At 39.6% G+C, this 24,135-nt stretch overlaps 1 protein-coding gene across 1 annotated transcript in view; it reads right to left on the minus strand.

The window, feature by feature from the left end:
* The window catches only part of LOC117506584 (ras-related protein Rap-1A), an 89,493-nt gene that overhangs the window by 17,917 nt on the left and 47,441 nt on the right, over window positions 1-24,135 (minus strand). The window contains exons 2-5 of the mRNA XM_034166095.1: window positions 21,036-21,124; window positions 8,783-8,851; window positions 6,604-6,660; window positions 3,298-3,438 (exon numbers count right to left, since the gene is read on the minus strand). Coding sequence (XP_034021986.1) covers window positions 3,298-3,438; window positions 6,604-6,660; window positions 8,783-8,851; window positions 21,036-21,092 — 324 coding nt within the window. The 5' untranslated portion in view covers window positions 21,093-21,124. The remainder of the gene's footprint in view (window positions 1-3,297; window positions 3,439-6,603; window positions 6,661-8,782; window positions 8,852-21,035; window positions 21,125-24,135) is intronic.

Here is a 24,135-nt window from a genome sequence, read left to right on the forward strand (position 1 = left end):
TCACAGTCAGCAGCACACAAGCAGCAGTAGCATTTGTTGAAGAATATCCACACAGCCCACAGAGAATCTGTTCAGGCGCTGCTAACATGATACAGAGGTCCCATCTCGCCCACAGCGGCATGCTGGAGACTGGACTGCAGCAAACACACAACAGGGCAGTACAGATAATCTTAAATTTACTGACGCAGTACTTTTGAATGGATCGATGAGTCACGAGCCAGACGTAAATGCCACTGTAGTCACATAGGAAGAGACAAGAGATGGCCTAGAAAAGTCATCAGACATCTGTTACACAAAAGCTGTGAGAGAAATGAGAAGTGAGCTTTGAATGCACTTAGGACTGCTTAGCTACTTCATTTTTCACTTTTTTTTTTATAAAGGAGAAGGAAAACTGGCTCTGTTAATAGTCATTAATAGGGCATGAAAATTATTGTGGTAAATGGTACATAGCACAACTGAGAATGAGGAAAAACTGTGGAAGCAATGAGAATGACTGCTTCACTGACTGCATGCAATAACTTGAATGTTTCGAAAAAACACAAAAACTGCACTTTCGTATGAAATAGGAGAAAGGCAAACGTTCAGTATTTCCTTCAGTGGTGGACCTATGCTAGGAGTAAAGCCACTTTGACACTTGTACAAATTTGACTACCAATGCATCCCACTTCACGCCACGCTATATAAAATAACGCCTCTGCCATGTCATTTCGTAGCTGATGATGCGTTTGCTCTCAGAACTTGGCTGATGAAACCATTCTCTCATTGCTCCCAGAATCACAGAGAAATTATCTACAGCTACAGGTTGTGTGATACAAAATGCATTTGGAATCTTGTCTCAAAGGTAATCATTTATAATACAATGGCTTGCAAAAGTATTCAGCCACTTGGTATTTCACGCATTTTAATTTGTTCATGGCATTTCAAATACAAAAAGTAAATCAAGCTTCTTCAATATAAAAATTTCTAATGTTATCTTCCTTAAACTCAAACTGAAAGTAAATCTTTACAACTTGATATAAATTAATTAAAAATATAAAACTCCAAGACAATGGGTTGCATAAGTAATCAGCCCCTTTGGTATAATACCTGTAAATGATCAGTTTAATTGCCAGTTTTCTTCAGACAACTCAGGGGATGGATACATGAACATTTCCAAGTCACTGAATATGTCTTGAATTTATTTACATCAGTTATGAAGAAATACAAACAGTATGGCACTCTATGGTAAATCTGTGTGGAGTAGACAGTTCTCAAAAACTGAGTAACTGTGCAAGAAGGAGACGAGTGAGGAAAGGCACCAAGACACCCAAACCCAGAAGACGTTTTAGGCTTCTGTGGCGTGACTGGAGAAATTGTGCATAGTGCAAATTTTGCATTTTGTATCCACAGTTATACAGCTTCATGATCAAGTGGTATACAAGAGGATTTTCTTTCACCAAAACATTAAATCTAGGCTTGCATCTCAGATGTACCTTCTGGCAAATTGTAGCTGAACTTTCAGATTTTCTTTTTTGTAAAACCATCCTCTTGTACAGTCACTCAGTTTTTGAGAACTGTCTACTCCACACGGATTTACCACAGAGTGCCATACTATTTGGATTTCTTCATAACTGATGTAAATAAAGTGGATTACTGATTACTTATGCAATCCATCATCTTGGATTTTATATTTTTAATTAATTTATATCGAGTTGTAGAGATTTATTTTCACTTTGAGTCTAAGGAAGTTCATTTTAGGAATTTTTTTTTTGAGAAGCCTGATTTACTTTTTGCATTTGAAATGCCATAAACAAATTAAAATGCGTGAAATACCAAGGGGCTGAATACTTTTGCAAGCCACTGTATATACTGTAATGGATTGGTAAAACAGTTGCATTTTCATTCTTTCTTATGAGTTAGACAATGTATCTGTAAAATTACCTTTATTATAGATGTAACATCTCTTCATAATCTAATTCCACATTCAAAATGCCCTGTGAGCAATGACATGCATTGACACAGTGTTTTCAAATAGGCTGTGCAATGTTCATGACTATTTCATGCAAGTGGCATGAAATTTTAAGAGTGCCAGAAGCCGCAGCAACAGTTCATGCACAGTTTACGAAGAGTTTACTCACTGGCACACAAGACTGCATGCAAATTCTGCAAGTGTCAAAGTGTATTGAAGAAGGAAAGGCACATGAGCGTCTCCAAGGATAAGAGAGGCGCAACTGTTTAGACTGCCAATAAATGTAGCCAGAGCAAATGGAAGGCAGCAGTTTTCTCTCACACTGAGGAACCGCTAATCCTGAAATCCACATGCTAACCTCAGTTCCCTAACCACAGAGGCTAACGTAACGCAACCTCACACTCCAGTCCATTTCTCATGAACTGAGGCTTTCCTTGCACAGTTCAATAATATGTAGAGAGCGCCTGACCACAGTAAAATCATGAACTCGGCCAAGGAGGGGACAACACAGAGAAGTACACTGATGAAAATATGGGTAAAGAAGAAAAGGACACATGAAGGGAAAACAGAGGTTTAAGACTTCTGTGTGAGGCTGGCTTCATAGAGGGTTGGTGGGGGGAAAGAATTAGAAAGAGCGAGTGATAGGGTTATGGTCAATAATCACACGCTTGTAGAGATCACCAAAAAAGGGCATCCTAGATTTTGCTGACGCACTATCAAGCCCCGCCAGAAAGGGGAATGGAGAGCTTACTAACTCCAACAGCCACACAATTTGCCAGAGACACAGGAAAACTTAAATGTTGCTGACAAACAGCAAAGCAGGAAGATAATGAAGCAGAGCTTCCCCTTTATGTTTGAACTGCTGCAGATCCAAGATGAAAGAAAGATTTGGGTGGGGAGATCACAAAAATATATATAGCAAAACTGAGAATTAAAATGCTCTGGTGACACCACGGTAACCACCACACATGGTCTGCTTTCTTAAAGAACTCACCAATAACACGGTTAGCCAAGTTAAGGACGATCACTCTGCACGTACATTACACACAGCAGAAAAACTTAAAAACAAAGTAACTATGCTATAACAACTGGTATGACAGTTTCTTTACCATCAACATGTGAGGACAGGATAACGCCAACATAAAGAGACAGTACAGATACTATCTGCATCACAGTTGGTAAGCTAGAATGTGTACAATTAACTCATAGGAGGCATACTAACTGCACAGCTAAATAGTAACCATAGCAATAAGGTGAACACATCTCCAAACCGTGTAGGTGGCTGGTAGGTAGCTACACAATTTTGTGCTATATCTGATGTTTGCCACCAGTTTGCCTATGATTCTTACATCCTCCGTGTCCTTTACTCGTAGAATCTGTTCCCTCAGGTCTTGGAGGTCGTTGAAGGTGGACTGCGCTGTGATGGAGTAAACCAGAGCAAAGCCTTGGCCGTTCTTCATGTACAAATCCCTCATTGCTGTGAACTGCTCCTACATAGGCAATAAGGAAGGAAGGAGACAAGCCATGAGTTCTATTCAGTCCCTTCTGGCATTTTAGATCATGTAAAATATTTATGCAAATCCCTTACATATGCTAGGAAATTTCAGTGTTGTGACTCATTGTCTCTGGGAGGTATAGTGGACAGTAGAGCAGCAAGATGTCAGATTTTATGTTGCACATAATGCTTATGTTTATGTTGCTGAACCTGTTGTAGACTGTACTTCTAATTAGACTCCTATGTTCTGTGTGTGCCAGTAACATAATGGACAGTAGCTTTCAGTAAGAAATATACAATAGGAAGTGAACCGGCACTATTTTATGTTGTCACACTACTGTGTGACAACACAAACAGATTAAAACCCATGAAATATGATTAGGGTTCAGCTGCAACATTTTCCATACAAACAACTTGAAAAATGACTTGAGATGTCCCACCACTTCCATGAAGAGCCAGGCATGTGAGTGTGACATTGTCAGCTCGCCTGATGTCTGAAAGATTATCACAATTTTAGCCTCACTCCAAGCTTAGCTACAGTTAAACAAACCTACAATTTCTATACACATAGATCAAGTGTAGAAACCGCTTCCCTGTGGAGGACATCTGTCCACAGCAGGATGGTGTGGAACTGGACATGGTTCTCCGGCTGGTGATCAAGAACCATCCGTGCTAGGATGGTACATCTTTGATGGCCTGGACCTGGACATTATTCTCCAGCTGGCAATTGTGCAGAATCCATGCATGAGGACTTCTCTGACAGTGTGGACATTACATATTTAATCTTGGAAATCGTTCTACAAGTGGATAAGTGCCCTGTTCAGTTTTTTTCCTTTTGTATTTTGTTCTTGTCAGTAGAGCTGGTAGGCTTTGTGGATTTTATTTTACTTTGAGAGAGTCCATCAGATTTTGAATCTCAATGTTTGCGGAGTCTGTTCTCTGTAACGGAGCAGCACACTGTTTAAACCCAGTTATAGCTGAAGCCATGAACATGCACGCAGAACTCCCCACTGTTTTTCAGGTTGCCACACAGATGGATTTCTTAGTTTTTCACAGTTAAACTGATGAAATCACTTTTTAACATGAACAATGCTGAACCTCCAGCAAAGAGTGTTTTTAACGGGCTGCATTCATAATGGATGTGCGCACACACAAAGTCTTCTCACAGTGGAGAGTGGCTGTTGCTTTTACCATGACTGCATCAAAATCAACAGTTATCACTTAAAACAAGTCACCATAACACAACATCATACTTATGTAAACTTTGAAATTACCTGCAGCTCCATTCTAAACATTAGCAGCTACATTCCATTCAACAGCACGCTGGGACATTTCCTCAAAGCTATGTAAATGCTATCAGAAATACTCGGAAAAATGAGTACTCATTTTAACATGGTGCAAACCTCAGGGCTTTCTTTTTTGTGCTAAAATCAGTACACTACCCATGATTCGGTTCATGTAAATTATTTCAGATTGTTTTGCTATACGCCCTAATACAAAATACTTGAATCATGAGCTAAATTACAAATTGGATGCTGCACAGAACTGTTGTTTCACAGATGAAGAAAGGTAACAACTACGTACATGCATACCTTAAAAATAACACTGTAGTGTTGGCAAGAGGGAAAGATCAAACGGTCAAATCAAAACTACGAGGTCTCTTAGATAATAAACCGACCCTTTTATTTTTTTTTTAACTATATGGATTTGAATGACATGCGATTACACCAATCATGCTTGAACCCTCATGCGCATGCGTGAGTTTTTTCACGCGTGTCGGTGACGTCATTTCCCTGTGGGCAGGCCTTGAGTGAGATGTGGTCCCGCCCTCTCGGCTGAATTCCTTTGTTTCACATGCTGCTCGAGACGGCGCGCGTTGCTTTATCAAAATTTTTTCTGGACCTGTGAGGAATATCCGAGTGGACACTATTCGAGAAATTAAGATGGTTTTCTGTGAAAAGTTTAACGGCTGATGAGAGATTATGGGGTGTTTCTGTCGGTGTAAGGACTTCCCACAGAGCGGGACGTCCTGCAGCGCTTCCAGGCGCTGTCGTCGGCCTGTTTCGAGCTTAAAACATCCTAATTTAAGGCTTAATTCACCCAGGACATCGTGAGAGAACAGAGAAGATTCAGAAGAGGCCGGCATGAGGAATTTATGCGGACATTCCACTGTTTAAGGACATTTTTTTAATGAAAGACGTGCGTGCAAATTCGCCGAGTCGTTTCCGTGACGACTCGGCAAATCTGTGTGCGCCGCGACAGGAAAAACACCTCCGTGTTGAAAACCATTTGTAGAATTCAGGCGGCTTTTAATGGCTTTCAACAAGTGAGTAACTGAGAAATTGTTTAACAGCTTGGGCATGTTCCAACTTGCCCGTTAAGATTTCCAACGGAGGTGTTTTTCCTGCCGCGACCCCCTGCGGTCGGGTCCAGCCCGACATGCGACTCTGCCCGCACGTTCTTTCATTACAAAATGACCGTTAACAATGGAATGTCCAAATAAACTCCTCATGCCGACTTCTTCTGAAAGTTCTCTGTTCTCTGACGACTTACTGCGTCAACAGAGCCTGAAATGTGGAAGTTTTCAACTTGAAACGGCGAGACGCTGCCGCCTCGAAGCGCAGATCGCCATCAGGCGCCGTGGACCGTCCTTAAAGTGACACTTACAGACCAAAATCTCTCATCAGCCGTTAAAATTTTTACCGAAAACCAGCTGAATTTATTGAATGGTGTCCACTCAGTTGTGCCTTACAGTTTTGAAAAAATTTTTATCAAACAAAGCAACAGTCTCTGAGCCATTCCTAAACAATGAAAAAAATCGACGAGCGGGTGGACGACTCCTCACTCAAAGACTGCCCACAGGCGAATGACGTAACCGACAGGCGTGAAAAAACTCTCGCATGCCCACGAGGGTTCAAGCATGTCTGATGTAATCACACATGATTCAAATCCATATGGTTTTTGAAAAAATAATAAGGTCGGATACTTTTCTAATAGACCTCGTATATGTAAACAAAACAAAACAACCAAATCATCTCTTTGTTAACAGAATAAGGATTCCTTTATTATTATGACATTTTCTGCATATCCTTTTCATTTGAAACAACTCAAGACTGTTTAAATTCATTATTGTGCCAGTATTAGAATAAAATTCACTTACTGTTCCTGCTGTGTCAAGAATTTCAAGCATACACTGTTGCCCATCTACTTCAACTTGCTGTGAAGGACAGAAAATAAAATGCTTGTTACAGCTGTGCAAATCATCAAATTAATCTTTATACCTATATTACAAATCCTGCATGAGAACAAAATAAACAAGAACAGAGGAGGAAAGGCAGCAAAAGAGGTGACAATGTACACAATCAAGGAAAATGAAAGCAACAGAAACAAGTGTAATCACCACACATACACACACACACACACACGCCGTTTGGTATGCCTTTGTATTTTGGGTCAAGGATGAACACTGTGAAAACGGAAAGTTGATCAGACTAATATTTTTGGAGAAATTAGCCATTTTATCTAACCAATAAACAATGTATGTGCTGCAATGGACACTTGGAATTTGGGGTTTAAAATGTTATTGCGGTTCATATTAGTTTAACAGTGTTGTTAGTGTTATTGATTTATTGTGATTTGTAGTTTGTCACTTTAGCTAAGTTATGTTGCTGTTACCACATGAGTGAGCTCAGTCTCATATTGCAGACACCATGAGTGAGACATGTATTGTGTTTGATCTTAATAATAATGATAGTGTGTACATGATAACCTAAACAATTTGTAAATACATTAACAGAGTAAATTAAGATAAAAAAAAAAATCACATAATTAACAGGAAATAAAGGGGTTGAGTTCCTCTTCTAAAAATTGTTGAGGTCTAAGGTTCTAAAAACATTGTGGACTGACACCATTCCAACTCATTGCTTAATTTACTACGACCCTTGAAAAATGTCAGCTACCAATTTTATAAACACTACCCGATCCAGAGCAGATGCATCCCCACGGCAACACGCTAGTATACACACAAACACACCCCAAGGTAGAAACTATGATCTGGTATAATCGCAGTTTCTACCAGTAGAGACTGATCGGAGTCTTTACCAGTAGACTGCGATCATAATCTAAAGTAGTTCTCAGAGGAACTTGCAACTAAAGTTACATTGAGTTTGAAAACTAAATTTTAATAAAGCTCCATTTCACATACTTCAAATACACAATGTGTAATGATGCAGAATTACAACAATATTTTAATTGCTGAATATAGCAAAATACGAGGTCTGTTAGAAAAGTATCCAACCTTATTTTTTTTCAAAAACCATATGGATTTGAATCACGTGTGATTCCGTCAGCCAAGCTTGAACTTTCATGCGCATGCGTGAGTTTTTCACGCCTGTCGGTTGCGTCATTCGCCTGTGAGCAGGCTTTGAGTGAGGAGTGGTCCATCCCTCTCGTCTTTTTTTTCCATTGTTTAGGAATGGCTCAGAGACTGCCGCTTTGCTTGATCAAAATTTTTTCAGAAACTGTGAGGGACATCAAAGTGGACGCCGTTCGAGAAATTCAGATGGTTTTTGGTGAAAATTTTATGGGCTTCAAAGAGATTATGGAGTGTTACTGTCGCTTTAAGGACCCGAAGCCGCCATCGACAGGCTGAACGACCATTTCATTTCTAAACGGATGGCTGTATGGATCCGTGACCATCGTGTGCAATTTCTCTGGTTATCACAAGAGCTGGACATCAACCATTTTCGGCAGATTTCACTTTTAACAAGAGATTTTGTCATGGAAAGCCGAGCGGAGGCTTCGCGCATCACGATGGATTCGCTACTGGAGCGAGACAAAACACCTCCGTTTTTGGTCTCACAGGACGGCTTTGAGATGGCGTTCAGACAGCTGTCGGTGGTTTTTCCATCGAGTGATTATCCGAGAAATTGTGGATGTGCCTGCCTGCTTTGCGCCATGCTGCTCACAGGCGAATGACGTAACCGACAGGCGTGAAAAAACTCACGCATGCGCACGAAGGTTCAAGCTTGGCTAACGCAATCACACGTGATTCAAATCCATATGGTTTTTGAAAAAAATAATAAGGTCAGATACTTTTCTAATAGACCTCGTACATCTGACATCCCAAATGATATTTTATTATAATTCTGAGCAATGTTCATGCATTTTATTCAGATACAACCACAAGCAACACAGTTCCATTCAGAAGAAAAAAATTCCTACATTTTATTTTGACATATCAGTTGGTGATGCGAGGCAAAGACTCCGATCGTAATCTCTACTGGTAGAATCATAGTTTCTACCTTGACATTCCAGCTCTCCCCTGACAGGACACTCACCTTTCTGTATGAGTCTTCTATTGTAGGGTCATATTTTTCCACAAAGATTCCCTGTACAAACTGAACTGTCTGCAAGAGAAGACACAAAGCAAGACAGCATCAAATCAATGTGACCTCTGTGCCAGTGGAACAAAACATCCAGAGTGACAAATGCTGCTCATGTGCCATGTCTCCAAGCTGTGCTACAGTGGAACCCTGTCCCTCTAGTTGTCAAAACAACTGTTAGATAAAAAGACATTCATGAGATCAAAACAACATTCACTGATGAAGATGAAAATGTTAATATACAGGCTACTAAAGCAGCGTACGTCTCAAAATTAACCTGACAGAAAAGATCACACATGTAAATGAAAAAGTTACTGTAGCTACAATAGTGTTCAGAATAATAGTAGTGCTATGTGACTAAAAAGATTAATCCAGGTTTTGAGTATATTTCTTATTGTTACATGGGAAACAAGGTACCAGTAGATTCAGTAGATTCTCACAAATCCAACAAGACCAAGCATTCATGATATGCACACTCTTAAGGCTATGAAATTGGGCTATTAGTAAAAAAAAAAAAAGTAGAAAAGGGGGTGTTCACAATAATAGTAGCATCTGCTGTTGACGCTACAAACTCAAAACTATTATGTTCAAACTGCCTTTTTAGCAATCCTGTGAATCACTAAACTAGTATTTCACATCTGCGAGGCATTAATTTTGTTGGTTTGGAACCAAGATTTTGCTCGTTTACTAGTGTGCTTTGTCTTGTTGAAACACCCATTTCAAGGGCATGTCCTCTTCAGCACAAGGCAACATGACCTCTTCAAGTATTTCGACATATCCAAACTGATGCATGATACTTGGTATGCGATATATAGGCCCAACACCATAGTAGGAGAAACATGCCCATATCATGATGCTTGCTCCACCATGCTTCACTGTGAACTGTGGCTTGAATTCAGAGTTTGGGGGTCATCTCACAAACTGTTTGTGGCCCTTGGACCCAAAAAGAATAATTTTACTCTCATCAGTCCACAAAATATTCCTCCATTTCTCTTTAGGCCAGTTGATGTGTTCTTTGGCAAATTATAACCTCTTCTGCACGTCTTTTATTTAACAGAGGGACTTTGCGGGGGATTCTTGCAAATAAATTAGCTTCACACAGGCGTCTAACTGTCACAGCACTTGCAGGTAACTCCAGACTGTCTTTGATCATCCTGGAGCTGATCAATGGATGAGCCTTTGCCATTCTGGTTATTCTTCTATCCATTTTGATGGTTGTTTTCCGTTTCCTTCCACACATCTCTTTTTTTTTGTCCATTTTAAAGCATTGGAGATCACTGTAGATGAACAGCCTATAATTTTTTGCACCTGCGTAAACGTTTTCCCCTCTCCAATCAACTTTTTAATCAAACTACGCTGTTCTTCTGAACAATGTCTTGAACGTCCCATTTTCCTCAGGCTTTCAAAGACAAAAGCATGTTCAACAGGTGCTGGCTTCATCCTTAAATAGGGGACAACTGATTTACACCTGCTTGTTCCACAAGACTGATGAACTCACTGACTGAATGCCACACTACTATTATTGTGAACACCCCCTTTTCTACTTTTTTTTTTTACTAATAGCCCAATTTCATAGCCTTAAGAGTGTGCATATCATGAATGCGTGGTCTTGTTGGATTTGTGAGAATCTACTGGGACCTTGTTTCCCATGTAACAATAAGAAATATACTCAAAACCTGGATTAATCTTTTTAGTCACATAGCACTACTATTACTCTGAACACTACTGTACATGACATTTTGCTTCATCTTACATGTAAATAAAGTTCACCTCATAACAGAGTCAGGTCCATAAGTGGTTGGACAACAATTTTTTTTTGTCATCGTTTTTTATCTTTGATAATTTTGTTTTATACACCACCAACAAAAATAGAGGCCACCAGAGTTTTGTGTACATCTGCCTTCTGTATGACACTGCAATGCATTCTGGCAAAAAGGTCGACAAGCTCTGCTATATGTGATCATGTTGCTCTGCAGTTTTGTGTATCTGGTGTGTGTTTAAGGTGATTTACTGGTGTTAATGGTTCAAAGACAGCATGGGTTTCTTCTGTGAAGCTGCAGAATGTTCATCTCATACAAGCAAACTGAAACAGCTGGATGTTTACACAATAGATACTAGTGTTAGCTTCTCCAATTTTTTTCCTCCCCAGACTCATGAGCCAACTCATTTGCCCTCTGCTTGTTCTATGAAGGCCTTTTTCTGCCCGAATTTTTCTTGTTTTGTTGCAGGCATATAGTCATTTCCTCGATAGGATTTCTTATGCCGCGTTCACACCAGGCGTGACGCAAGCGACAGCAGCGATAGGTTGCCATGTAATCCCTATGGAAGGACGCGTTTTGGCGGCAAGTCATACAGCGCAAAGCCATGGACGCGAATGAAGCAACACGAGTGAAGCGATTTTGAGAGATTGGCGCATCCTCCTCCATGTTGAAAAATCGGAACTTTTTCGTCTTGTCGTGCCACAATGACCAATCAGGGACTGAATATGTAGTGACGTGGAGTCTGGAGTTTGACTGAAGATGTGAACATGTCCTGTCTCTGGTAGCCAACCTGTGAGCAGGACTTATGTCTCTTTTGTCCTTTATTTCACAATTATGACAGAGTTTTTGGAGCGAGCAGCAGCACCACAGCAGGGGGAGCGGAGGTTTTTTTTTTTCTTTTACATGCGTCCACAAGCGAATCGTCCGTGGAGATTATTTTACTTATTAACTACACAGATGTATAATAAAACAAATAGTGACTGGTTTCTAAACACAATTATGACAATTATGAGTTTTTTAGGGAAGAGCGAGGAGCAGCAGAGCTTTTTTTTTTTTTTTTTTTTTTTTTTTTTTTAAATTGTTTACATGTGCGCGCGTGAACGGGACAGGAGGTCCTCAAACTGGGTCCTGCAGAGGCGGAAGGACCACTGAAAGCAGCCATCATCCAGATGCAGCTCCTGCAGCAAATGATGATACTCCCCAAATTGGGAGCTTTCCACAACAACTCGCTCCGTGTGATCAAGGTCCGTCATGTTAACTTGACCTTTTGAAAGTGGTGACACATATTCACTGCTGGGTCCATCCTGTACAGTAGTTGGTGATGTGTTCCACAAAAAAGTTCTAATGCACCTTAGCAGAAGCAGGAAAATGTTTGAGCCAGTTTTAAATTTGAACACATCATCTGAACTACAGACTCTAAAATTATCTCAGTTAAACTCAAATTGATAGCAAATCTCAACAACTTGGTATACATTTGCTTAAAAATAAAAAATACAGCTTCCTGATAGAGTGGTGTAGAGGAGGTTTTTCTTAAAAGGAAGACCTGAAAGTTCAGCAGATTTGGCCATATTGTGCAGCCCTACAGTGAAGTAGCTGAAAAGTTAGAATCTGAATTTACATCAACATAAAAAAAAAAAAAAAAAAAGCTTAACATGGCAGGGGTTAAGAGGGCTGTAGTTGGGGGGGCTATGGTTAGATTTTTAGCCATGCTGAAAAAAAAGTCTGAAGGACCTAAATTACATGGTGAAGTAGATGCAGAAGATTTTTGCCATGATTATGCTCCCAGCATATTTACTGAAAATAAAGTGTGACGGACCAAAATGAGATGGTGAGGACTCTTTTTCTAAGAATATGAAAATGCCAATAAAGAAAGTGTTTGAAGTGGCAGGGGGTTAAGAAGGCAGTAGTTGAGGGGAGTCTGGGGGGCAAATCAAATATTAGTTCTTTCAAGATTTAAAAGGTGGAAGATTCAATCAATCAATCAACTTTTTTCTTGTATAGCGCCAAATCACAACAAACAGTTGCCCCAAGGCGCTCCACATTGCAAGGCAAGGCCATACAATAATTATGAAACACAGTCTACGTCTAAAGCAACATAACCAAGGGATGGTCCAGGGTCACCCGATCCAGCCCTAACTATAAGCCTTAGCGAAAAGGAAAGTTTTAAGCCTAATCTTAAAAGTAGAGAGGGTATCTGTCTCCCTGATCTGAATTGGGAGCTGGTTCCACAGGAGAGGAGCCTGAAAGCTGAAGGCTCTGCCTCCCATTCTACTCTTACAAACCCTAGGAACTACAAGTAAGCCCGCAGTCTGAGAGCGAAGCGCTCTAATGGGGTAATATGGTACTACGAGGTCCCTAAGATAAGATGGGACCTGATTATTCAAAACCTTATAAGTAAGAAGAAGAATTTTAAATTCTATTCTAGCATTAACAGGAAGCCAATGAAGGGAGGCCAACACGGGTGAGATATGCTCTCTCCTGCTAGTCCCCGTCAGTACTCTAGCTGCAGCATTCTGAACCAACTGAAGGCTTTTTAGGGAACTTTTAGGACAACCTGATAATAATGAATTACAATAGTCCAGCCTAGAGGAAATAAATGCATGAATTAGTTTTTCAGCATCACTCTGAGACAAGACCTTTCTGATTTTAGAGATATTGCGTAAATGCAAAAAGGCAGTCCTACATATTTGTTTAATATGCGCTTTGAATGACATATCCTGATCAAAAATAACTCCAAGATTTCTCACAGTATTATTAGAGATCAGGGAAATGCCATCCAGAGTAACGATCTGGTTAGACACCATGCTTCTAAGATTTGTGGGGCCAAGTACAATAACTTCAGTTTTATCTGAGTTTAAAAGCAGGAAATTAGAGGTCATCCATGTCTTTATGTCTGTAAGACAATCCTGCAGTTTAGCTAATTGGATAGATAAAGCTGGGTATCATCTGCGTAACAATGAAAATTTAAGCAATACCGTCTAATAATACTGCCCAAGGGAAGCATGTATAAAGTGAATAAAATTGGTCCTAGCACAGAACCTTGTGGAACTCCATAATTAACTTTAGTCTGTGAAGAAGATTCCCCATTTACATGAACAAACTGTAATCTATTAGACAAATATGATTCAAACCACCGCAGCGCAATGCCTTTAATACCTATGACATGCTCTAATCTCTGTAATAAAATTTTATGGTCAACAGTATCAAAAGCAGCACTGAGGTCTAACAGAACAAGCACAGAGATAAGTCCACTGTCCGAAGCCATAAGAAGATCATTTGTAACCTTCACTAATGCTGTTTCTGTACTATGATGAATTCTAAAACCTGACTGAAACTCTTCAAATAGACCATTCCTCTGCAGGTGATCAGTTAGCTGTTTTACAACTACCCTCTCAAGAATCTTTGAGAGAAAAGGAAGGTTGGAGATTGGCCTATAATTAGCTAAGATAGCTGGGTCAAGTGATGGCTTTTTAAGTAATGGTTTAATTACTGCCACCTTAAAGGCCTGTGGTACATAACCAACTAACAAAGATAGATTGATCATATTTAAGACTGAAGCATTAAATAATGGTAGGACTTCCTTGAGCAGCCTGGCAGGAATGGGGTCTAATAAGCATGTTGATGGTTTGGATGAAGTAACTAATGAAAATAACTCAGACAGAACAATCGGAGAGAAAGAGTCTAACCAAATACCGGCATCACTGAAAGCAGCCAAAGATAACAATACATCTTTGGGATGGTTATGAGTAATTTTTTCTCTAATAGTCAAAATTTTGTTAGCAAAGAAAGTCATGAAGTCATTACTAGTTAAAGTTAATGGAATACTCAGCTCAATAGAGCTCTGACTAATAATTCATAATTTATCTAGACTAACTGTTGCATTTTACCCAAGGCCAACATATGGCTATGGGGTATTGCAAAGACTTTGCGTCCGCCGTCCATCCGTCTATCTGCATGTGCTGATGCATCAGTCCGGTCCTATTACTGCCAAGATCTTCAAATTCACAGGAAGCATTCTTGGGACACAGACCCTGGACATGTTCAAACACGGCTAACCTTGACCTATTTTAAGAGGTCAAAAGGTCACATTCCATTTCCTATTTTTATGCTTATATGGCCAAGGGTATTTTAGCATTGCGTTATATTTCTCTTTGTAGCTGACTGCTCAGAGTAGGGATAGTTTCAAAAGCCAGCTGATACTGAACAAGAAAATGGTTTAGTAAAGTGGGTGGTCCTTAGAGGATCTCTGGAAGCTAGAACATGTTCAAATTCAAATGCATCCATGATGATGTCATGTAAAATGCCGAGTTGGGCGAGGAGAGAGAAATCTTCTACTAAGAAGTCAACAGCAAAACACTTACTAGTGGCATACTAATGTTTTAACTGTATTAGCAGGGCTGTGAAATGAAAATTGGGAAATCCGAGGAAAATTTGCAGGGGGTCTGGGGGGTTCCAGCTCCCCAGGAGCCAGGGTCTAGGGCCCTGTGGGGCCCCAGAATTAAATTTTTATCTAATAATACTTTTTCAGCATCTCCTGGAAGAACAAATCTCAACTTAGTGGATATTTAAATGATCCTATATTCAATCTTTTATTTGACCTGTCAATAATGATGTTGAAATAACAGAATATGATGTGGAAGTAGGACCCGGAATGATTTTCCTTTTAATTGTAAACCAAATTATGCATTAAGTCAGAACAATTAAACTACATGAAATTCATGAAGACTGAAGAGACTGTTAAAGCATTTCAACAACCACAGCTAAAGCTTGGAAAATATTTGGAAAATCATGGTAAAATATCAATAACATACCTTATAGCAAAAAGTCACATATTCTTGTGTAAATTCATGCAGCCTAAATCCATTCAAAGCCACAATGTCTTTTTTTTTTTTTTACAATGAAAGAAAGTCTAGATTAGTGAAAAAAGTCACATAATCTTGTCTAAAATCCTGTTTGAACAGCAGAATGTCTATTTTTCAGGGCGAGAAAAATTCTTACTGTGTTTTCCTGAGAGAGCACAGTTCACTTTTTCCGTTTTTATCTTTCAGGAGCGTTGATGAAGCCAGCGACGATTAGACGGATTCTTGTCCTTACAAGACTTTTCAAACAGTCTTTCTTGCCATCTTCTCTCTGTGCGATGTCGCTCTATGACACAGACATGCTGCACAAATCTTCTTTTAAAAATTTGAAAGCTCTAAAGGTTTGGGATATCCACATGCTACATTTAGCTTAAGTGCTGCACAGGAGCCACACAGCGTCGCCGCAGCAACCAACCAGTCCTGCTTTATGACAACTGCTGTAACAGCTATGCTTTGAGTGGCATTTTTCCTCCGCGAAACTCCGCGGATCCGAGGAAACTGATTCATGTCTGTGGACTTATAAAGCTTACACCATGTCATAAAAAAGAGAACGCTTTGCGATAAGCATTTTAAAAACTCAGTGATGTTCACGATTAAAGAGTACAACACTAACACCCTCCCCCCCATGATAAAATCCACAGAATCCCGCAGATCCGCTGAGTTTTCACAGCCCTGATTAGTGTTTCATTGACAACTACAGAGCAATCAATGCTGAAATGTAAATGAGTGCTATTTAACTAATTAAAAACAAAATCCTATTATACATACATACATATACATACATACATACATGACAAAGTGACAAAGTTTTTTATTCGGCACACAAAATATTCAAATAGAAAAAAATGAACAATTCCACAAACAAACACAGACAAAACTAGTGAGTCCGAAAGGGTGTGGGCTGAAGCAAAGCTTATTAGCGCCCACCCCTGCTAGTACAAGTCCAACAATTCTAATCAGTCATATTTACATAAATATAAATTCACTACTACATGTCGACACACATCAATATACTATTCACTTATAATTATATTTATATAGTACCAGATCACAAGAAAGTCGAATCAAGGCACTTTACGCCAGTAAGGACTAACCTTACCAACCCCCAGAGCAAGCACTAGGCAACTGTGGTGAGGAAAAACTCCCTATAAGGAAGAAACCTCAAGCAGACCAGGCTCTTGGGGGTGACCCTCTGCTTGGGCTGTGCCATATATACCTATATACATACGTATATACACTTTACAAACATAAATATATACATACATATACACAGTCACTTATATACATATACACCTACCCATATCTATATATCTACATACGCATATACATACCCACACATTCAAATATACAATAAGTCCCACTTATAAATTGAACATTCCATATAAATCAAATTATATTTGCTTCTTTATGATACTTAGACATAATGTTCTTTTTGAGTAGTTTCTTAAATCTCACTAAGGTACTACTCATTCTAACCTCTGTTGAACATTTGTTCTATTTCCTCACCCCAACCACAGACACACAAAAACCCTTTACATTTGTTCTTACTGGTGGTTTCATAAAAATTGCACAACCTCTTAAACTATATCTGGATTCCCTCAATCGGAACAGACTCTGGACATGTCTCGGTAAGGCTTGGTTTTTCGCTCGAAATAAAGTTTGAATTGTAATGTAATCGACCAAATCAATGAATTTTAATAAATTTAAAGACACAAATAGAGAATGAGTTGGTTCACGATATTGTTTATTGCAGATGATTCGTATGGCTCGTTTTTGCAAAAGGAATATTGGATTGGTATTTGATTTGTAAGTGTTTCCCCATGACTCAACACAATATGTCATATATGGTACCATCAGAGAATGATATAAAGTAAGTAACCCTTCTTGCGGCAGTAGGTCTTTGGCTTTATACAAAATGGCTATAGTTTTTGACAATTTTGATTTCACATAATTTATATGTGGTTTCCAGCTAAGTTTATTATCAATTATAACACCTAAAAATGTATTCTCTGTTACTAACGCAATTTCCTTATTGTTTATAGTTAAATTTTTACATTTGGGTGCCTGTTTATTTCCAAATATAATACATTTAGTTTTCCCAAGGTTGAGTGACAACTTATTAGCGTCAAACCAAACCTTAAATTTTTCCAGTTCTTTCTCCACTATGTCCAGAAGCTGTTCAAGATTTTCACCGCTACAGAACACAGTTGTATCACCCGCAAAAAGGACATCTCAGTGAACTCGACACCCAACTTATATCATTTATATAGATTATAAACAACAAAGGACCCAGCACTGAGCCCTGCGGCACCCCACATGTGACATCCCTGAGTTCAGAATTTGTATTATTGAATTGAACATACTGAAATCTGCCTTGTAAATAACTAGCTATCCATTCATATGCCAGACCTCTTATTCCATATTTCTGCAGTTTACTTAATAGTATTCCATGGTTAATTGTGTCAAACGCTTTCTTTAAATAAAAAAAAACACCTATTGTGTATCGTTTATTGTCAATTGCAGTTGCTATACTTTCCACAAACATACACATACATACATATATACATACACTCGGTCACTCAGGAGGAGCTCGGAGTCGAGCCGCTGCTCCTCCACGTCAAAAGGAGTCAGTTGAGGTGGCTCGGGCATCTTTTCCGGATGCCCCCTGGACGCCTCGCTGGAGAGGTGTTCCGGGCACGTCCCACTGGGAGGAGGCCCCGGGGAAGACCCAGGACACGCTGGAGGGACTACATCTCTCGGCTGGCTTGGGAACGCCTTGGGGTTCCCCCGGAGGAGCTGGAGGAGGTGTGTGTGGATCGGGAGGTCTGGGCGGCTTTGCTTGAGCTGCTGCCCCCACGACCCGACTCCGGAAAAAGCGAAAGAAAATGGATGGATGGACACACACACACACACACACACACATACATGTAAGTCCCTTTGGCTGCTCCCTTGTTTGCACTTGGGGTCGCCCCAGCAAATCCAAGGTGGATCTGCATGTTGAACTGGCACAAGTTTTACGCCGGATGCCCTTCCTGACGCAACTCCACATTACATGGAGAAATGTGGCAGGGGTGGGATTTGAACCCGGAACCTTCTGAACTGAAACCGCATTAACCACTTGGCCACCACCCCTGCATATACATACATACATATATAGAGATTTTGAGGTGATATTGTCGCTTTAAGGACTTCCCACGGTGCGAGATGTCGCGCAGCGCTCCCAGGCGCCGTCGTCAGCCTGTTTCAAGCTGAAAACCTCCACATTTCAGGCTCTATTGATCCAGGACGTCGTGAGAGAACAGACAAGTTTCAGAAGAAGTCGGTTTCAGCATTTTATCCGGATATTCCACTGTTAAAGGAGATTTTTTTTAATGCAAGACGTGCGGACGGATTGCAGCGTTGGCTCGCAGCCGCTGCGACGCTCCGCCACAGGAAAAACACCTCCATTGGAAGCCTTAAGGACAAGTTGGAACATGTCCAGCTGTTAAACAATTTCTCATATACTCACTCCACTGAAAGCCATCAAAAGCCGCCTGGATTTTACAAATGGTTATCAACACGGAGGTGTTTTTCCTGTGCCGCCGCACCATGCCGGCCAGTGATGCCGGTAACACGTTACTTAGTAACGCGTTACTCTAATCTGACCACTTTTTTTTAGTAACGAGTAATCTAACGCGTTAATTCTTTCCAAATCAGTAATCAGATTAAAGTTACTTCTCCATGTCACTGTGCGTTACTATTATTTTTTCATTGTGGGTCGACAGCAGCATTAAACTTGGTCTGTGGGCAGGAGGTCGGGGTTCGACTGAACTGCCCACTTTAAGCGAGCTGTGAGCTTTTCATCCACGTTTTTTTCCAGCTGCTCGACTCGTCTCCTCTTAAAGCGCGGTGATCAGCACACCTGCACTGAGCTTTACAAAGACATTTTTATACTTTTTTTCCTCCTTTATTTAGAGCTGAGCTGAGCCGCTCCGTATCTGCACGTTAAAACAGCTGATCCTCCGCGACGCGTCAACAACTAACACTATTTTCCACTCAAATGCATCTAAACTCTCTTTGAGGACCACATGATGTGAAAACACAATAAAACTTTCTTACCTGTAAATCTGGTCACGTTTTCTGCATAAATAAATGTTATCCATTCTTTGTGCTCAAACGCCAAAGTAGGGGCGAATCCAGATGGAATGGGGGCGTGGGGGAGGGATGTGCCCCCCTCACAACACCCCTAGATTAAAGGTCCAGTTTTGAAGCCTTTTTTTTTTACTACAACTACTAATACTACTTAAAATAATATTAATTTCGACAAGTAAAATATTTAGAGAGAATTTAAATGTTAGAAAAATGCTAGAATGAATTTAATAGTTACATTTATAAACAATGTAGGTTCGAAATTGCAAGTTTTACTGTTACAGTGCTGTCAACAGTTAAATATGAGGTCAAGAAAGAGGTCTTTATTTTACTTTTTATAAAACAAGTATTTATTTTCATTGAAGTCAAGAGAGGGTGACTATAAAGTAAGTTTTGGCAAAACAGGTATCATTGTCATGTTGAGATGGCAGAGGGTTGTTGTCGGTAGCTGGGAAAAGTAACTAAAAAAGTAACTAGTAATCTAACTTAGTTACTTTTACAATTGAATAATCAGTAAAGTAACTAAGTTACTTTTTCAAGGAGTAATCAGTAATTGGATTACTTTTTCAAAGTAACTGTGGCAACACTGGTGCCGGCTGCGTCCCGACGCACGGCCCCGTCCGCACGTCTTTCATTAAAAAAAAAAAAAAATCTCCTTTAACAGTGGAATATCCGGATAAAATGCTGAAACCGACTTCTTCTGAAACTTCTCTGTTCTCTCACGACGTCCTGGATCAATAGAGCCTGAAATGTGAAGGTTTTCAGCTTGAAACAGGCTGACGACGGCGCCTGGGAGTGCTGCACGACGTCTCGCTCCGTGGGAAGTCCATAAAGCGACAGTATCACCTCAAAATCTCTCATCAGCCGTTAAAATTTTCACTGAAAACCAGCTTAATTTTTCGAACCATGTCCACTTCGATGTGTCTCACAGGTTTAGAAAAAATTTTGATCAAACAAAGCGCCAGTCTCTCAGCAACATCTCAGACAAAGGAATTCCGACGAGGGGCTGGACGACTCCACCCACAAGGAGTGCTCACAGGCGAATGACGTCACCGACAGGCGTGGAAAAACTCACGCATGCGCACGAGGGTTCAAGCATGTCTGACGTAAAAACATATGAATGAAATCCATATAGTTTTTGAAAAAAATAAAAAGGACCTATACTTTATTGACAGCCCTCGTATATACATATATATACACACACACACACACACACACATATACATTCATTTTACAGATCAACTTCAGGCTTCAGATCTCATCAACTCTTCCTTGACCACCACACATTTTGCTCAAAATCCCTTCATGTCTTTTTGAGCGAATGTGCCAACATAACTGGCTGGAAACCGTATATGTTTGGCAGAGGTTATTATCCTTGTCAGTGCGACAAACCTATTTAGGAAACTTGCAGCAGCGGGGTCTGGAATGGGGGCAGGAAGGAGATCAGGACGAAATGCTTACCAGAGCGGACTTGCCCACACCTCCAGAGCCTAACACCACTAACTTGTATTCACGCATGGCGAGATCACTTTAGTGGACAGCCCAACAACCTGCAATGGACAACAGGAGAAAGGAGAAAAAGAAAAAAACAAAATAAGTAAATGGCAAAAAAGAATGTGAGTTTGATCTAGAAAAACTAAAAGCGCCAAGATCTTTCACGTTATAGAATTTTTTTTTTTTTTTTTTTTTTTTTTTTTTTTTTTTTTTTAAATCGGTGCAATTTTCCCCATCTGGTCTCAGTTTCTCCACTCCTGAAAGGAGGGATTCTAGTCATTCCTGGAGGTTATGGGCAAGAAGCAGCATAACAATGGAGGGAACACCCATAAGTGGAGCTGCTTCAGGGTGGAGGAGGTGAAGACTACATGACCCCTTCTAACACAAACCAGCTGCGGTGTATTTAAGTGTAGAAGAGCCGAATGGGAGAGGATCCACAGATCTGACAGAAACCCCTCATCACACGATCATATGGTCAACACACACACATATACATATACATATATATATATATATATATATATATATATATATATATATATATATATATATAACATATATATATATATATTAAAAAAAAACACCCTGCTGTCAAATGTTAGAATCTCAAAAATCACTTTCAGTATCATAAACTAGAGCACCATGCTTAGAGTGCAAACCTCAGCCAACACTAGTTTTCCATTCCACAAATTTTGACCTTGGAAAAAATTTAAGGTCAAAGTCCTGTTAGAAGTGGCTTTTCATAAGCTAAAACAGATGTGATCAAATATCGGGAGTATGTATTTAGTTCATGCACTTGAATAAAACAGGCATAAAATTGGAACTTCCAATTTTGGTGGTGTAAGTAAATCCATGACAGAAAAATGAGAGTGATTGAGGCACTTTTGGTTGAAATATTATGCAAAATATACACCAAATGGGCTTTCAATATTAAATTCAAACGTCAGATCTGGATCAAACTTTGTCAGGTGATAGTGAGTGCCAGTCTGCACCTTGTAGGGCTGAAACAATTAGTCGAGTAATTCGAATACAAAAAATGTTCGAGGCAAATTCTGTGCCTCAAAGCTTCATTTAACATTGTAGTACATATGCCAGGCCTGTGTGTGGTGCTGTAATGTCCCCAGAAAAACAAACAGAAGAAGACTAGAGGAAGCGTTAATCAAATTAGCACAAAAGCTACAGTTTTCCAACACGACAGAGTGAAATAAAGCCTTTTAGGAAAAAGACTGACCACACTGATCATCTGAAATAGATTACTGTGCATTTAAAGCAAAGCAGTGTTTGTTAAAAAAAAAAAAAAAGTTTCGTCCGCTGGCCGCTCTACGCGTGGCGGCCAGTGTTCTGTCGAGATGAAGTGCATCGTCGAGATGAGGTTCTTCGCGTAACTGCATATGTGTACACTGAAAAAATTACTTGACGAAGTTCGCTTATTTTGATGGCAAGTAAATGTATAAATTGTTCATCCAAACGTAGCAATGTATAAACTCTACTCACTATAAAACGATAAGTATTTTTAACCTGGAGTTAGCTTATTTCGACAGGCAAAATATACATATACATACATTTATGCTCCTAATGTAAAATACAGCAAATGTTTTACTTACTAGGCTATAAATACACTGAACACAATTAATAAATAAAAACTTTAATGGAAAAAACAAAAAACTAAACGCGCATGCGCAGTTGCACATCGAGCGAGTTACATCATCTCCACATGTGCAGTTGCACAAGGCACGTCATCTCAATGGGTGATGTCTTCAAGTCCAGGATAGAGCGATGTGCGCATGCAAACGCATGTGCAGTAGTGCGACGCACCTCATCTCGACAGGACACCAGCTGCTGCCTCTCTCTGCCCAGTGTGAGCAGCTCAGCACTGCCCTGACACAGCTCCATCCCGGCCATAGACAGTCTCTGGAAGAAGTCCACTCTTTCTTCTGTGTTTTGCTTAGACACACAAATGAGTGTTTCGCTTTTTTGGGCAACACACAATGCTTCACAAACACGGGAAATCCAATAAAATAATAACAATAATAATAATAATAAAAACCAGTGACTGTGAGGCTGCATGTTCAACCTCCAGCCGAAAATGAAATGCACTGGCTGAATCACAGAGAGTGTTAAAAAGAAATTCATGCAGGGACCCAGCCCACCACCTTAATAAATCAATCAATAAATAAAATGGTTAAATTTTACAAGTTGGGGAAAACAAAAACAGAAAGCCACAACCCATCGCCATTTCAGCAAAATGTCAAGACTTTGGCTGAGCGCCCGATACCAGGAAAGATCCAAAACTTGTAAAGATGCGAAAAAATAATTACCCAGGAAAAGAGAAAGGGATACACTAAATTTGTCAATCTCCGTGATGACGCAGTGACATTTGCCATTGCTTAGGGAGAGCCCTGGACTGTTAATGTTTTAAAACGCAAAAGTACTTTTTATCCGATTACTCGATTAATCGCCAGAATAATAGAGAGAATACTTGATTACTAAAATAATTGATAGCTACAGCCCTAGTATCTTGCTTTCAAATATAAGAGTGACTGGAGCATGTTTCATTAAGATATAATGTAAAATATACATTAAATGGGGTTTTCAGTGTTAAATTTAAATAGCCATAAAATCTGTAATCTGGATCACATTTTGTCAGTTGATAAAGGATACCATCCTACACAACGCTCTCAAACATGAAAGATATTTGATTTTTTTTGACAGTTATGATTTTTTTTAAAATTCATTCAATGTTAAAGGGATTTTTCCAGTTTTCCATAATTTTTCCTGACTTTGATCTTTGACTTTAAAAATTTAATCAGTTCTTGCCAATCAGGATATGAATCCTCTGGGGAAAAAAAAAAAAAAAAAAAAAAAAATTAATAATAATAATAATTCTTAACAACATATGAAAAGTTGTGAGTTACAGGCTGTTCACAAACAGACCAATAAACATACATACATACATACATACATACTGGACGAAAACATAACATCCGCCCAACTTCGTTGGAGGAGGTAAATATTTAAATGTTAGTCTTTTGACTGATACAGTAACAGCAGGTGACAACAGTTAACA

Source organism: Thalassophryne amazonica, chromosome 3 (assembly GCF_902500255.1).
Source record: "Thalassophryne amazonica chromosome 3, fThaAma1.1, whole genome shotgun sequence".
Classification (NCBI taxonomy): domain Eukaryota; kingdom Metazoa; phylum Chordata; class Actinopteri; order Batrachoidiformes; family Batrachoididae; genus Thalassophryne; species Thalassophryne amazonica.